At 43.4% G+C, this 15,083-nt stretch overlaps 1 protein-coding gene across 4 annotated transcripts in view; it reads left to right on the top strand.

Moving 5' to 3' along the window:
* LOC110506973 (casein kinase I) overlaps nucleotides 1–15,083 on the top strand; it is a 44,113-nt gene that overhangs the window by 16,815 nt on the left and 12,215 nt on the right. For all 4 annotated transcript variants that reach the window (XM_036963476.1, XM_036963475.1, XM_036963474.1 and 1 more), the window contains exons 4-10: nucleotides 2,123–2,192; nucleotides 11,125–11,276; nucleotides 11,625–11,859; nucleotides 12,247–12,332; nucleotides 12,420–12,504; nucleotides 12,720–12,868; nucleotides 12,970–13,077. In XM_036963476.1, coding sequence (XP_036819371.1) covers nucleotides 2,123–2,192; nucleotides 11,125–11,276; nucleotides 11,625–11,859; nucleotides 12,247–12,332; nucleotides 12,420–12,504; nucleotides 12,720–12,868; nucleotides 12,970–13,077 — 885 coding nt within the window. The remainder of the gene's footprint in view (nucleotides 1–2,122; nucleotides 2,193–11,124; nucleotides 11,277–11,624; nucleotides 11,860–12,246; nucleotides 12,333–12,419; nucleotides 12,505–12,719; nucleotides 12,869–12,969; nucleotides 13,078–15,083) is intronic.

Genomic DNA, 15,083 nt, shown 5'->3' with positions numbered 1-15,083 from the left:
GGCCTTATGTAGGCTACAGTTAGCGGTGACCCAAAGGCCTTATGTAGGCTACAGTTAGCGGTGACCCAAAGGCCTTATGTAGGCTACAGTTAGCGGTGACCCAAAGTCCTTATGTAGGCTACAGTTAGCGGTGACCCAAAGGCCTTATGTAGGCTACAGTTAGCGGTGACCCAAAGGCCTTATGTAGGCTACAGTTAGCGGTGACCCAAAGGCTACACGCATAATCTGTCACTCATCAATAATTGAGCAAAGGGGGCCTCCTGGGTGGCGCAGTGGTCTAGGGATAACCAGGTCGCCAGCTGCACAGCGTTTCCTCTGACACATTGGTGCGGCTGGCTTCTGGGTTGGATGCGTACTGTGTTAAGAAGCAGTGCGGCTTGGTTGGGTTGTGTTTCGGAGGACGCATGGCTTTCAACCTTCGTCTCTCCCGAGCCCGTACGGGAGTTGTAGCGATGAGACAAGATAGTAACTACTAACAATTGGATACCACGAAATTGGGGAGAAAAGGGGGCAAAATAAATACATAAATGATCCCAGAGGACACATCGCCTGAAAAACATCAGACTCTGCCTTTGAAGCAGAAGACTGTTTTTAAGTTGTTGACAGTCAACATGATGAGCCCTGGCAGTAATTTCTCTGAAGGACAGTTCTAGAGGAGTTTGGGGGCTGTCGTATGAGGCACTTGACAGCAGCACTGCTCTGTATGCTTAGAATCGGGCCAGAATGAATGCATATCAATTGTAGGCTACTGAAGTCTTTGTTTACAAACTAAGATTTCTGAGGGTTGATACTGAAAGGGAAATTAGACTTGTACTTTTTTATGTGGAAGTGACTAGGCCTAATTGTCAGCATACCAGCATACCACCCTGCATCCCACTGCTTGCTGGCTGTCATCAGCACAAACTTGTGCTTCAGTAGAACGACATTCTATCAGCAGACAGACAGCGCTCTGACTGGTGTAGTCTACCTTTCTCTGGTACTTTTCTCAGTGTAGTCTACCTTTCTCTGGTACTTTTCTCAGTGTAGTCTACCTTTTCTCTGGTACTTTTCTCAGTGTAGTCTACTTTTCTCTGGTACTTTTCTCAGTGTAGTCTACCTTTCTCTGGTACTTTTCTCAGTGTAGTCTACCTTTCTCTGGTACTTTTCTCAGTGTAGTCTACCTTTCTCTGGTACTTTTCTCAGTGTAGTCTACCTTTCTCTGGTACTTTTCTCAGTGTAGTCTACCTTTCTCTGGTACTTTTCTCAGTGTAGTCTACCTTTCTCTGGTACTTTTCTCAGTGTAGTCTACCTTTCTCTGGTACTTTTCTCAGTGTAGTCTACCTTTCTCTGGTACTTTTCTCAGTGTAGTTTACTTTTCTCTGGTAAAATGCCAGATTAACTTCAAGCAAAACATTAGGAAATGTAGCTGGCTGCATGCTTTCTATAGTAAACATTAGAAATTTGATGGCCGTGCATTGTTTTTTGCAACACAGAAAAAACTAGCTTATTCATTGTAAGCTCATTTACTTGTGTGGCTGCCAGCCAAATAGCGTTGCACTTCTGTTGTTATCCGATGAAGCTATTTTCTGCCAAATGTGTTGCATTAATGTATTTTTGGTGAAGGAGAACTATAGTTGCACTCCCCGGACCACTTTATTTATATTGAAAGACCAAACACTTGACTTTCATTATAAAACGCAAGTGAAATTATTTAAACAGATATTTTTTGAAAATGCAGATTTCTGAGCTCTTAACGCGACCCCTGTAAAGGATACCTGCTAACATGTATTGAAGTTAATAGTCCTAATGCTCTTCATACATCACAAGCTAGGCTGGGATATGTGTGGCACAATGGTTGCCTGGCAGGACTGTTCTAGACAAGCAGATAAATAGTAGCTGGTGGAAATGCCAGCTTAGGTGTGCCTCTAAAAGCTGTGGCACGGGAAATGACTCATGCCACTCTGATAGCTCTCCAGACGGCTATAAATTGCTGTACTACCAAAAAATATGAAGCTCGCAAAAGTCTCATTACAATTTAAGTCAGCAATTTGAACCCAAATGCTGTGGTGGAAACTGCCAGTCAGTAAAAGTGTATCCCTCCCCCATTGTTAATTGAAGTGCTTTGTTGTACCCTGTCGCGCAGGAACCAGTCAAGTCGAGGGCACCACAGTTACATTTGGAGTACCGGTTCTACAAAACATTAGGAAGTACAGGTAAGGTCAACGCTCTGGATTATCTTCATTCATGTTCCCTGGTGTTCTTGTGTTTGCTAGCGTGACAATCACTCAACTGTTTTTGGTTGATTTAACAAAAAGATTACCCCATATCCACAATAAGTGATTACTCGCTCTAGATGACAACGATAAGCTTTGACATTAATTTTGAGAATATTTCGGCTTCATTTCATGCAAGAGACTAGTTTGACCTGTAAATTGGTTGGACATCTCAAATATAAATGATTAAAATCCATTGTGGTTGGTTTCTACATCTGAGACTCTGATCTTAACCTAGTTGAATGGGCTTGTAGGACACATGAAGCACAACAGACAATGTTTGCAAGACGGGCACTAAGGGAGAACAGAATGCCTTCAACTGAAATGTGTCTTCCACATTTAACCCAGCCCCTCTGAATCAAAGAGATGCGGGGGGCTGTCTTAATCGACTGCCTTGCTCAGGGGCAGACCGACAGATTTTTACTTTGTCAGCTCGGGGATTCGATCCAGCAACCTTTCGGTCATTGGCCCAACGCTCTAACCGCTAGGCTACCACTATACCTCATGTTGGTTTTGACACTAGGATGTTGGTTTACCAGGGAGGGAGAATCCACAACAGGAAGGAAAGGCTATCCCCGTATTTCTCGCTCATACAACTTGAAGCCCCCCACCACCAGGCAGCAGAAAGCAACTTCCTTTCCCCAGTGCTGATAAGACTCCTTTGGCCTAATGTTCCTGGGAACAACTGCCCTGGTTGTTTGTGTGTCTGTTCTCTGGGGAGGAAGATAAGTGACCGTGGATGCATGGCTACGACAAGCCCTCTCCTTTGTCTGTGTGAGCCGCCGGTGGTGTTTGATCTCGGCATTTGCATCCCCCCCCCCCATACAGGAAGTGCTGTCATCTGCCACCGCCAACACCTAGCAGAGATGTAACCCTTTACAGTTTACAGGTGTCACGTTTAAATGCCAGCTGTGCTAGCTATGGGTCATTATCTCAACGTTTAGAGAGAAAGTGTGCGATGCTGAGGACGAATTTGAGCTCTCGGTTCTGGTTGCTGCCATGGAGGCCTTTTTTGTGTGACGCCTTCATATTATTACCATGAAAAGGGGGGGGCTGAGACCTGTTAATACAACAAAATCTAGAATTGTATGACTTGCCTGTTTTTGTCGAAAGGTCTCCACCTAACAAGTTCTGCATACAGATTTTTTTTTTTATAAAAAAAAATGTTTATATGTTTTTAAGCAAATAGGCCTTAACGATTTGGACATCAGACAAAAAAAGAATTCCCCCATAGTCATTGGTGCCTGTCTTGATGCTTATATGTTTCACACTGCTTGAATCAACTTCAGAAGAGGTGCAATTTGAGTTTGTTCAAACTTGCCTAAACATTCAAAAGATGCTCACTGCTGATGCATTTCTGTGTAGAACAGTTACTAGTTAATGCTGTATAGGCCATGGCAGAAATGTTATCCCCAAAAGTTCACTCAGGTTTCACATACAGGCACACAATTCCCCAAACAATACCTCCACCCCCCCCCCCCCCCCAGACATCCAGGAGGTTGAAAAAGTGACTTCATTTCTCATCTAATAGTATTCACGACACCTCTTCAACTGTCCGTGACTCCATTTCCCTCAACACCCACCCCCTTACACCAGCCACTGTCAGGAATCTTGTGAAGATGTAATGATCATTATAGAACATTAGATTATGGGAAACACTACTTTTTTCCCCTCCCTGAGTATCTGAGGAAATGGGTGGAAACCCACACGCTGAGATACAATAGAAATGAAGGGATCTTTTAATAGCTGCTCTAAGAATCTCCTATTAAACCATGGTGAAAACGCTGCTTTTTCATTGGTGCTTTTTTGTTTGTTGGGAAAACAGTAAAACTACCGAAGGTCATTCTTCCAGAAATGGAGATAGGATATGTCCTTGTCAGACTCACGCCAGCCAACTATGGAGCAGACGAGTGCATCAGACAACAACATCAATTGCAACTGAGGAGTAGGTTGCTCTTTGTTTCATAATCAGGTGTTTTAAGATTAAGCTTCAAAGCTGAAACACGTCAGTTTTTAATAATACTGAACCACTTCCTATTGGACTTCCATTGTCTTTCAAGTACAGAACCACTTCCTATTGGACTTCCATTATATTTCAAGTACAGAACCACTTCCTATTGTACTTCCATTATCTTTCAAGTACAGAACCACTTCCTATTGGACTTCCATTATCTTTGAAGAGTGGCTGAGATGTAAAAACCAGTTTGCTCTCCAATTCTTGCGTCTGGCTTGGAACGTGAAGGTACGTCTTGTTCTTTTGCCCGGGTCACAGCTCTCTGAAGATGCTGTCGAGTGCCTTTGACCTACAGAGTAGACCGGTTGGTGTGAGTATTGTCTAGTCCAGGGGTGAGAAATGATTTGGGCTCAAGGGCCCCATCGGGATGTCCACATTCGGATCCTATTTATTTAGTCAGAAGTCATTTGCGGACCAGAAAAAGGGAAGTTATTTGAAAACGAACAGGTCCATTTTTTTCTACATACTTTCGATCTAGTTTTAGACAATCAAGAGTGGCCTGATGTTTTTGTTTACCCAAAATAATCATTCCCCCCACCCCCCTAAAATAACCTCCCGCAGGCCAGATTGAATGGGATTTGGACAGCAAGCCCATATGTTGCCCACCCCTGGTGCTAGTCCAACAAAGAGCATGCCGCTTCTACTGTCACGCTCGCAGACGTAAAGAGTGGAAAAAGCCAACCATGCGGAAACTCATTCATTATTTAGTGGGACTGCCTGTCTCAGCACCAACTTACCTCATATTACATTTTAGTCATTTAGCAGATGCCCTTATCCAGAGCGACTTACAACTAGTGCATTCATCCTAAGATCGCTAGGTGAGACAACATGTTGCAATCGTAGTACATTTTCCCTTTATCAGCAAAGTCTGTGCTAGTGGGGAAAAGACAAATTCCGCTTTTTTTTCTACCTCCTACCCAGGCTTTTTGGGTATGTGAAAATGTTGTATGCTCCAAATGCCATGATGTCACACTCATTTGTGCTTTTCATCCAGCGTGCCAAGTAAAGGCCCTGGCAGGAGCCAGGCCCAGCACTGTACCACTACACCAGCGCTCTGGTCACCACTACAGCCTCTGATTGGATCAGGCTAGGAGACACCTAGCCCATAAACCAACCGGCTTATCATCTGAATGTGACTCAGCAGAAAAGTTAAATTAAATTTAAACAGAGCTGAATTTGTTCAATAAAAGTTGCCCCTCTTGTTCCTACTGACTTGAATGTCTATGGATTTATGGGGTAATGAGTTAACTTGTATAGCTCTGCATAAGTCTCAACATGCACTTGCACATTTAAATCCTGACTCCCCTCGGGATCATTATCTTGCTCCCATTGAGGGCAGATGTTGGCTCTAGATGTGAGGGATAACCAGATGGATTAATGATTCAACCACATCTAATTGAGATGAATGGAAGCATCCTGTTTGGTGGAAAGCTGCTGTTCTTCTTAAAGAAAGAGAGCAGCTTAATCTGTGCCCTTTCAGATTGGGGCTGTGTGCGGTTGTTGTTTCTATAGAAGACTAAACCCTTTGCCATATCATCTTGCTGTGAGGTCCTTCACAGTGACACAGTACACCTAATGTTTCTGGGTGGATGGTTCTAAAGGTAGTAAGAAGAGGATCAAGACTTGCCAATGAGAGCAAAACCTACTCTACCCACCCAATCCATGTCACTTGGTGCTGTGCAAGGAGAAATTGCAGGCGAAAAGCACCCCGATTCTATTCGACTTGTCCAAAAACACAATATTTTCCAAAGTGTTGTCAAGTAAATGTTTGCTTGGGAACATTTGTAGCGTGGGAGGGTTGGGCTACTGATTTGTCATTTCCAGAAATAACCATGATGTGTTCCTCCAATGGCTTTCAGCATGACTGCCTCTTAGCTGCAGCCTCCAACCGACCTCGTCTTACAAGCACCGCTGCTCTCAGAGAAGAGATGAGAGGAGAGACCTCCCCCGTCCTCTCATGTGTTTATTGAAAGAACTTTGTTCCAGAGCAACATTATCTATAGCCCTTTCCCCATAAACCGGCATAGATGGATCAGTCACGTGACGGCTCTGTAGGCGTGTCATACACCGGCATAGATGGATCAGTCACGTGACGGCTCTGTAGGCGTGTCATACACCGGCATAGATGGATCAGTCACGTGACGGCTCTGTAGGGGTGTCATACACCGGCATAGATGGATCAGTCACATGACGGCTCTGTAGGGGTGTCATACACCGGCATAGATGGATCAGTCACGTGACGGCTCTGTAGGCGTGACCATACACCGGCATAGATGGATCAGTCACGTGACGGCTCTGTAGGCGTGTCATACACCGGCATAGATGGATCAGTCACGTGACGGCTCTGTAGGCGTGTCATACACCGGCATAGATGGATCAGTCACGTGACGGCTCTGTAGGCGTGTCATACACCGGCATAGATGGATCAGTCACATGACGGCTCTGTAGGCGTGTCATACACCGGCATAGATGGATCAGTCACATGACGGCTCTGTAGGCGTGTCATACACCGGCATAGATGGATCAGTCACATGACGGCTCTGTAGGCGTGTCATACACCGGCATAGATGGATCAGTCACATGACGGCTCTGTAGGCGTCTGCAGGCAGTCAATGGTGCTCTAGGGCTGACTGGCTGGGACAGGTTGACAGGGACAGGTTGCTGTTAATTTGGATTTTGCTCTGCCCATCTTCCTCTCGCTCATTCACCACAGGACCTAAACACGAAATCGTTTCTACGGTGATTATCAAAATACTGAATGTTTTAGTTATACTTAGTATGTGCCCTTAATATAATATCATCCTTTGTCTCCAAATAAGTACCAGCTTCAACTTAATAGTTAATTGTGAGGGTAAGGGTTGCAATGACGTGCTCTCCCCCAGCCCCGGGGGGGAAAACAAAAAAGAAAGGTAATACCGTCGTCTATCAACGATGTTTGGACCGGTGGATGGCTGGATGTATCCGGATATTGCCCAACCCTATTGAGGGTTTACTAGGGTTGCTTAAATATTATTTACTTAATAAATATTGACTGTAATAACACACCGCGCTGCTTGATATAGGCCTACTACATCTTCACAGTGTGAATGTATTTTCTCTCTAGGAGTTCAGTAAGTTTGGAAATTCCCCTGCATATCAGAAAATCGAGAGAACAAGTGTTTCCTTGTATTGTCAGCTATTGGTGGTTGGCATTTTCCAGGCTACCCAAACTCCTTTCTCCGGCCAAACGTTACGACACGCCCACGGACATTAGTTGCTTCTCCACAATGAGTCTGGATCTAAGCACCTCCTCAATGATTTATAGAACGCAAACACATTCTAACCGTTCGGATTGGTCCCAGAAACCGATGGGTTGGACCAGAGCCAGCAGCGTTTTGAGAATGTGTCACTGGCTTTGATACTCTGATTTGGTTAAAAATTATCTAATTGCTGATGACTGTTTTGTACAACACCCCTCATTCTGACATCCCCTACAAACAACTTTAATGATAGCAATCTCAGACTGTAGCGAACAAAGAACAGTGGAAGAATTCAGTTTGAGTCGTCAGGCAAGGTTGGCATATGGTAGTAGTTTTTAAAATGGTGCAACAGTTGAAACATTTTTATTTGGTTCGTTCGACATCTCAGTACCATGAGTAGAGTACAGAAGCACCTTGTTCAGAATTATAAGCACAGTGCTGCAGTGTTATGAGATGAGAATATCTGATGTGCACAATGGCCTGAAAGTGGATACTAATGGTTCATCAAAACGCTCTCCCGCCAGCCAATCCTTCCCATAAATGAATGTTTTATTACCGTAAGGCCCAGGCTGCTCAGTCATCTGTCCGGGATGGATGAAGTCTGCTTCCGCTCCAGTAATGACTTGTTTGGCCACCTGTGTCGCTCGTATTTTAGGCCTGACTAACTAGATTTGGTGAGGTAAACCTGCCCTTTGTCTACCTGATTATGATACGTCGTTGACAGAACTGAACATCAGTCTACAGCAGGATCAAAATGTCCCAGTTAGCTAAATCTATTCCACCATGCATCTTCTGCCTCTTGGCAGTGACATGGGAGGTCCTGTTTGAAGCCTCTTATTAGCCCTTGTTCACAGCTCATCCCCACGGTGCCACTTGGTTTTTCACTCCTGCCTTGGCTCCCCGCGAGCACCCGAGATGTCAATGCCTACTCCTGTTTCACAATTGGCAACCTACAGAACAGGCTAATTGGCCCCCGACACAGCACAAAATAGAACCTGTTCATTCCCCCCTAGTGTACAGTGCCTTTAGAAAATATTCGCACCCCTCGACTTTTTCCACATTTTGTTATTTTACAAAGTGGGTTTAAAATGGATTTAATTGTCCATTTTTATCAACGATCTACCAAAAGTAGTCAGTCAAAGTGAGGAAAAAATTCCAACATTAGTAATAAATTACTGAAAAATCAAACACTATCTTGATTCGATAAGTATTCAACCCACTGAGTCAATACATAATCACCTTTGGCAGTGATGGCAGTGATTACAGCAGTGATTACAGCATTGAGTCTTTCTGGGAAAGTCTAAGAGATTTCCACACCTCCAGTCATGTTTGTGCCTGTGAGATTTAGTCTTAGTAGAAGCATTGTCTTCTCTTCTCGAACAGTTGAAATGCAAACAAAAAAACTACCTAGCTTGTGAATAAAACAACTTAATTAGCCAAGAAACACAAGGACAAAGTCTCACTTCAGCAGACATCATCCGGTTTATGCCTTTTCGCAGATCTTCACGTGCGCATGGCCGCCAGCCAGGCAGTGTTGCTGCGCAAGATGGAATAGGCTATATGGGATTTGTAGTTCTTTGACTTTGTGCGAAATAATTTACCAGCTATGATACAAAACAGCAGAAATACTTTGAAAACAGCTGCTGCAGTATATATTCTATTGTAAATGTGATCGTACTTAACTATTTTTATTGACAAATACGAGTGAAATGCTCGCACTGTGGAGCCCTGACCACCCGCTAACGTGGCTGGTGAAATAGACCTCTTTACCCGCCAATGTCAAAATCTACCCGCAGGTAGTGGGTGTTCATTTTAGGCCCTGTTGGTTGTTGATCATTACTAGACAAACATTTTCAGGTCTTGCCATACATTTTCAAGCAGATTGAAGTCTTCACGGTCTTCTTGGTAAGCAACTCCAATGTAGATTTTGGCCTAGTGTTTTACGTTATTGGCCTGCTGAAAGGTGAATTTATCTCCCAGGGTCTGGTGGAAAGCAGACTGAACCAGGTTTTCCTCTGGGACTTTGCCTGTGCTTAGCTCCGTTCAGTTTCTTTTTTTATCCTGAAACTCCCCCGTCCTTAACGTTTACAAGCTTACCCATAACATGATGCAGACACCACTATGCTTGAAAATATGAGGAGGGGTACGCAGTAATGTGTTGTATTGGATTTGCCCCAAATGTATCACTTTGATTCAGGACGTAAAGTTAATTGCCCTGCCACGTTCTTTGCATTGTTACTTTAGTGCCTCGTTGCAAACAGGATGCATTTTTTTTAATATATTTTTGATTCAGTACAGGCTTCCTTTTCACTCAATTAGGTTAGTATTGTGGATGTTGTTGATCCATCCTCAGTTTTCTCCTATCACAGCCATTAAATTCTTAACTGTTTTAAAGTCACCATTGGCCTCATGGTGAAATCCCGGAGCGGTTTCCTTCCTCTACGGCAACTGAGTTAGGAAGGGCGCCTGTATCTTTGTAGTGACTGGGTGTATTGATACACCATCCGAAGTGTAATTAATAACTTCACCATTTTTAATTGAACCCATCTGCCCTTTGCGAGGCATTGGAAAGCCTCCCTGGTCTTTGTGGTTGAATCTGTTTGAAATTCGCTGCTCAACTGAGGGACCTTACAATTATCTGTGTGTGTGGGGTACATAGATGAGGTAGTCATTCAAAGATCATGTTGCACATTTCTTACACGTTTTAAATATCTCTCTAAGGTATGAAATGCCTGACATGTCAAGAGGAAAACTGATGATGCACTACCCCATTTCTAAATTGAACCTTTTGCATTCTACTATGACAACTTTCAAGAGTAAGTTGAAAGCATAACTGAGTTATTATTATTTCAAACACAGTTTGGGAACCACCTCACTACAAAACCTACTGCCTAGTATATACTGTATTAGGTTCACAACCTTTACATACAGGTAGGTGTATAATCTTAATTTGAGCCAGTTTGCTAAAGCAGACAAATTATCCTGCAGCAATGGGAAGTGTGAATTGTTATTATGATAGTATTATTAAGTGGAAATTGCAAACTTTAGATGCCTAAATAGACATTTTAAATCTCCTACATTGTGGGAAAGTTCTCCTGCAACAGGGTGATCAAATTTAAGAGCCTACATCTGTAGCCTACATAGAGCATTAGTCTCAACACACTGCAGTCAGTTGACCCTGTTTGAACCGTGCCATCCATCTCCGCAGGCTGTTTGGGTTTAGACTACTCCTTTTCCTCTGGTTAGTGCATACCTGGCAGGCATCGGTCTCTGACCTCTGAACCTCCGTGTCTGTGCTACTCCTCCCATCTGGCTGATCTGAGATCCATGATGCCTGTGGCTGCCCTGGGTTCAACCTCTCTCATCATTGTTAGATGAGACAGAAATAACATGCAAGACTTTCCCCCCACAAGGCCACTCTACAGCTCCTCTCATTCCCAGGACTTCAATGCTGCTTTCAGTGCATGGGTCCACAGGAGTGTAACACAATTCAAATGGTCTATTGAAATTGGTCAGACCGACCTACATGTGGTTTACTATGTCAGCAGGCAACAAGGCAATAACTAGAAGTTACCTTTGTATTATTCTAATAGTCCTCTTCTCCCTCGGTCTCTTTCAGCGGAAGGCCTGCCCCAGGTGTTCTACTTTGGGCCCTGTGGGAAGTATAATGCCATGGTTCTAGAGCTGCTGGGCCCCAGTTTAGAAGACCTCTTTGACCTTTGTGACAGGACCTTCTCACTAAAGACTGTATTAATGATTGCCATTCAGCTGGTGAGTTCCCAACATCAAATAATGCTATATTTACAAGATGTGTTCAAACTGGTCTGCAATTCAAAGGTTGAGCTCAATTTCATGTAATTTGGACAATTTTTAGGAGAACTTAAAATGTTGTAATTTAAATGTTTTTTCCCAGTTCATGATTTGGAAAGGGGCTTTTTTTTAAAATCATGAACTCATCCCCGGAAAGTAATTGGATTATGCTGAGATCAGATTTTTGGGTCGAGTTTCTGTTTTCTTATTGAACCCTGATTGATTAACTTGTTGGTCTAGTCTGTGTGTACCCATGCGTAGTTCAGTAGGCCACTCTGTTACTGACTGTCCTGTGACTTTCCTATTCAGATCTCCCGGATGGAGTATGTGCACTCTAAAAACCTCATCTACAGAGACGTAAAGCCTGAAAACTTTCTCATCGGACGCGGAGGATGCAAAAAAGACCACATTATCCACATCATTGACTTTGGCCTGGCCAAAGAGTACATCGACCCTGAAACCAAAAAACACATCCCGTACCGGGAGCACAAGAGCTTAACCGGGACGGCCCGATACATGTCCATCAACACACATTTAGGAAAAGGTATGTCTGGTTTGCCAAGAATTTCGAAGGGGTGATTTACGTAAATGTTAGACACTGCTTTGTCAGCATGCTAGTGATGTGAAACTTGATTATGAGGTGTTCATACTTTTCGATAAATCATGTCTGCTTTGATTTAGCCAATGAGAAGGCAACATTTCTTGGCTTGAGCTTCTTTTTTTTTTTTTCATTTAAGTTTGGTACGGTTGCAAATACTAAGTATAACTTAGCCAGGGTTTATGAGTGACTAGGGCCCTTGGACTGTTATCACAAAAAGGGAGGCAGTTTCCCAGAAAAAGGTTGGGGTTAAATCAAGTTAAGGAAATTCTAATCATGGCTCACTGCGTTTTCTTCCTTTTTGAAGTGACTCTCACTGGTTTTTATTAATAGAACAAAGTCGTCGAGACGACCTGGAAGCCTTGGGTCACATGTTCATGTACTTCCTCCGTGGGAGTCTACCGTGGCAAGGGCTAAAGGTATGTCAGCAGGTCCTCTGAGATTTCCCACTTGTGCTGTGTTTGTAGCAACGTACAGATGTTAAACTTTATGTGGTTCTTTCACAGGCTGATACACTGAAAGAACGATACCAGAAGATCGGAGACACGAAAAGAAATACTCCAGTTGAGGTTCTCTGTGAGAGCTTCCCAGGTACAGCCTGACCATTTCTCTCATCCAAATCTAAAGTTGTTTTCAATGCAACACGTTCTGTACAATTTGATGATGGTAATTTAGCGAGTTGTAGGCCAGAGTGCTTTTGGAGCCCCATGACTATGCTTCAGGATGTTGTATTTTTCCCTCACATTACACAATGGTGCAGATGACTCATTCAAATCTACATCTACATTGGGTGTTTGCTGTTACAGAGGAGATGGCCACCTATTTGCGTTACGTAAGACGGTTGGATTTCTTTGAAAAGCCTGACTACGAATACCTGAGGACCCTGTTTACAGAGCTGTTTGAACGGAAAGGATACACCTTCGATTACACCTACGACTGGGTCGGCAGGCAGATAGTATGTAACTCCACTCACTGACTAATATTGGGGGGGAAACATAGAGCAGGCCTAAGTATTTTAGCTACAATATAACACTGGTTTACTGTTGTACCCCATAGCCAACACCAGTGGGGACTGTCAACATGGACTCTGGGGCGTCTGCCATCACGAGAGAGAGCCACCCGCACAGAGACCGGCCCTCGCAGCACCAACCCATGAGGAATCAGGTAAGCTGGACCTCCACTTTCCCAGAGCTGCCAGTTCAACTGGCTCTGGAAACCCCTGATCCACACTGATGATTTGACAAGGGAATGCCCTAACCACAGTATTTTTCAATTAAGGCGCAAGGATCCTAACGGCTGTTACGTTACCCCTTTAGTTACTATCCCCCTAGCCTCTGGAATAGCCTGCCGGAGAACCTGAGGGGGACCGAGACTGTGGACATATTTAATAGGCATCTTGAAACACATTTGACTGCTTTTCCTTAGGGTGCTTTTTAGTCTTTTAGTTTTTTTTATCCTCTGTTATAAATATTTAATTTGTACCATTTTTCTTTTTTTCTGTGAAGCGCATTGCATCCATGTCAATATAAATAAAGCTTGATTTGATTAGAGTAACCTACATCCTCCAACACTGAACCCTCCTCCTCCTCCACCTACTTACTGAAGAGCAAGTTTTAGAATCTGTGGTGGGGGGAGTTTACAGAGTGGGTCCCTTGGGTGTGGTGGGGAGGTACCACAGCAGCTCCAGGCCATAACCCACTGAGTCAGACTCATCATTCTTACTCTGTTAAATAAACAATGGTGGTTGGATCCCACAGCTGCAGCCAACTGCGACGCTTATTAAGCATGCAAGACTGCGGGGCTTGTTTGACGCACATAATGGCAACGATGCATGTGTATAAACCTCCTGGCATTTCACGGAACATTAAAGGTATATCTGGGATTTAACTTTTTTGTATTTCCTGGTTCAAAATGTTATGTATAATTGAGTTCCTTACAAAAGTAAGTTGAATGCTAACTTTATTTGCCAGTGCACTGTGGCTTTGAACCCTTTGACAAGCATTTGATTCATAAGGGGCTACCTTAACCTTTTGCACATGCCACCTCTGCATGCATTCCTCAACACTGGCCAAATACCAGAGAGGGCAATCAGGCTTTGAGGAAGTTAACCATCACCTTCACCACAGTCACATCACAATGGGAAATCTCAGTCTGAACCTAGCTCACACGCTGAATGTTGCTCGTTGATATGCAGACACTTCTATCATTCTTACTCTTTTAAATAAACTGCCAAAAGAGACAGTGGCAAGAAGAAGGTATGTGAACCCTTTGGAATTACCTGGATTTCTGCATAAATTGGTTATACAATTTGATCTGATCTTCATCTAAGTTGTAACAATAGACAAACGCAGTCTGCTTAAACTAATAACACAAACAGTTATACATGTTCATGTCTTTATTGAACACAACGTATAAACATTCACCCTGCAGGGTGGGAAAAGTATGTGAATCCTTGGATTTAATAACTGGTTGACCCTCCTTTGGCAGCAATAACCTCAACTGAAGTTTTCTGTCATTGCAGATCAGACCTGCACAACGGTCAGGAGGAATTTTGGAACATTCCTCTTTACAAAACTGTTTCAGATCAGCAATATTCTTGGGATGACTGGTGTGAACCGCTCTTTTGAGGTCATGCCACAGCATCTCAATTTTGAAGTAGTCATTAGCCTAGGGGTTCACATACCTTTTCCAACCCACACTGTGAATGTTTAAATGATGTATTCAATATAGACAAGAAAAATATAATAATTTGAGTGTTATTAGTTTAAGCAGACTGTGTTTGTCTGTGTTGACTTAGGTGATAAAGATCTAATTTTTTGACCAATTTATGCAGAAATCCAGATAATTCCAAAGGTTTCACATACTTTCTTGCCACTGTATTCATGTATTACAGTCCCGTTGATTGAATCCTTTATGTAGTCAACTACCCTGTGTTTATTCTGTCGTGTGATGACTGGTTCACTCAGGGCCAAATCCCAACTTGTGAAGCTCACGCCTTACTGTAACTTAATGTTGTGTATAGCACCCATTGGTTTCAGTGGGGGAGATTTAAGCAAAAGTTTGAGTGGAATGTGCGTAGCGCCAAGTTAGTATCCGGCCCTCGGTCACTAATGCAGTTTCCTGCTTCGCCTTTTTTATTCATCTCTGCTTCTTTTCCCTTTCCTTTGCCG

Source organism: Oncorhynchus mykiss, chromosome 26 (assembly GCF_013265735.2).
Source record: "Oncorhynchus mykiss isolate Arlee chromosome 26, USDA_OmykA_1.1, whole genome shotgun sequence".
Classification (NCBI taxonomy): Eukaryota; Metazoa; Chordata; class Actinopteri; order Salmoniformes; family Salmonidae; genus Oncorhynchus; species Oncorhynchus mykiss.
Note: the sequence above shows the minus strand (reverse complement) of the source record. Positions and strands in the feature narration are given on the sequence as shown.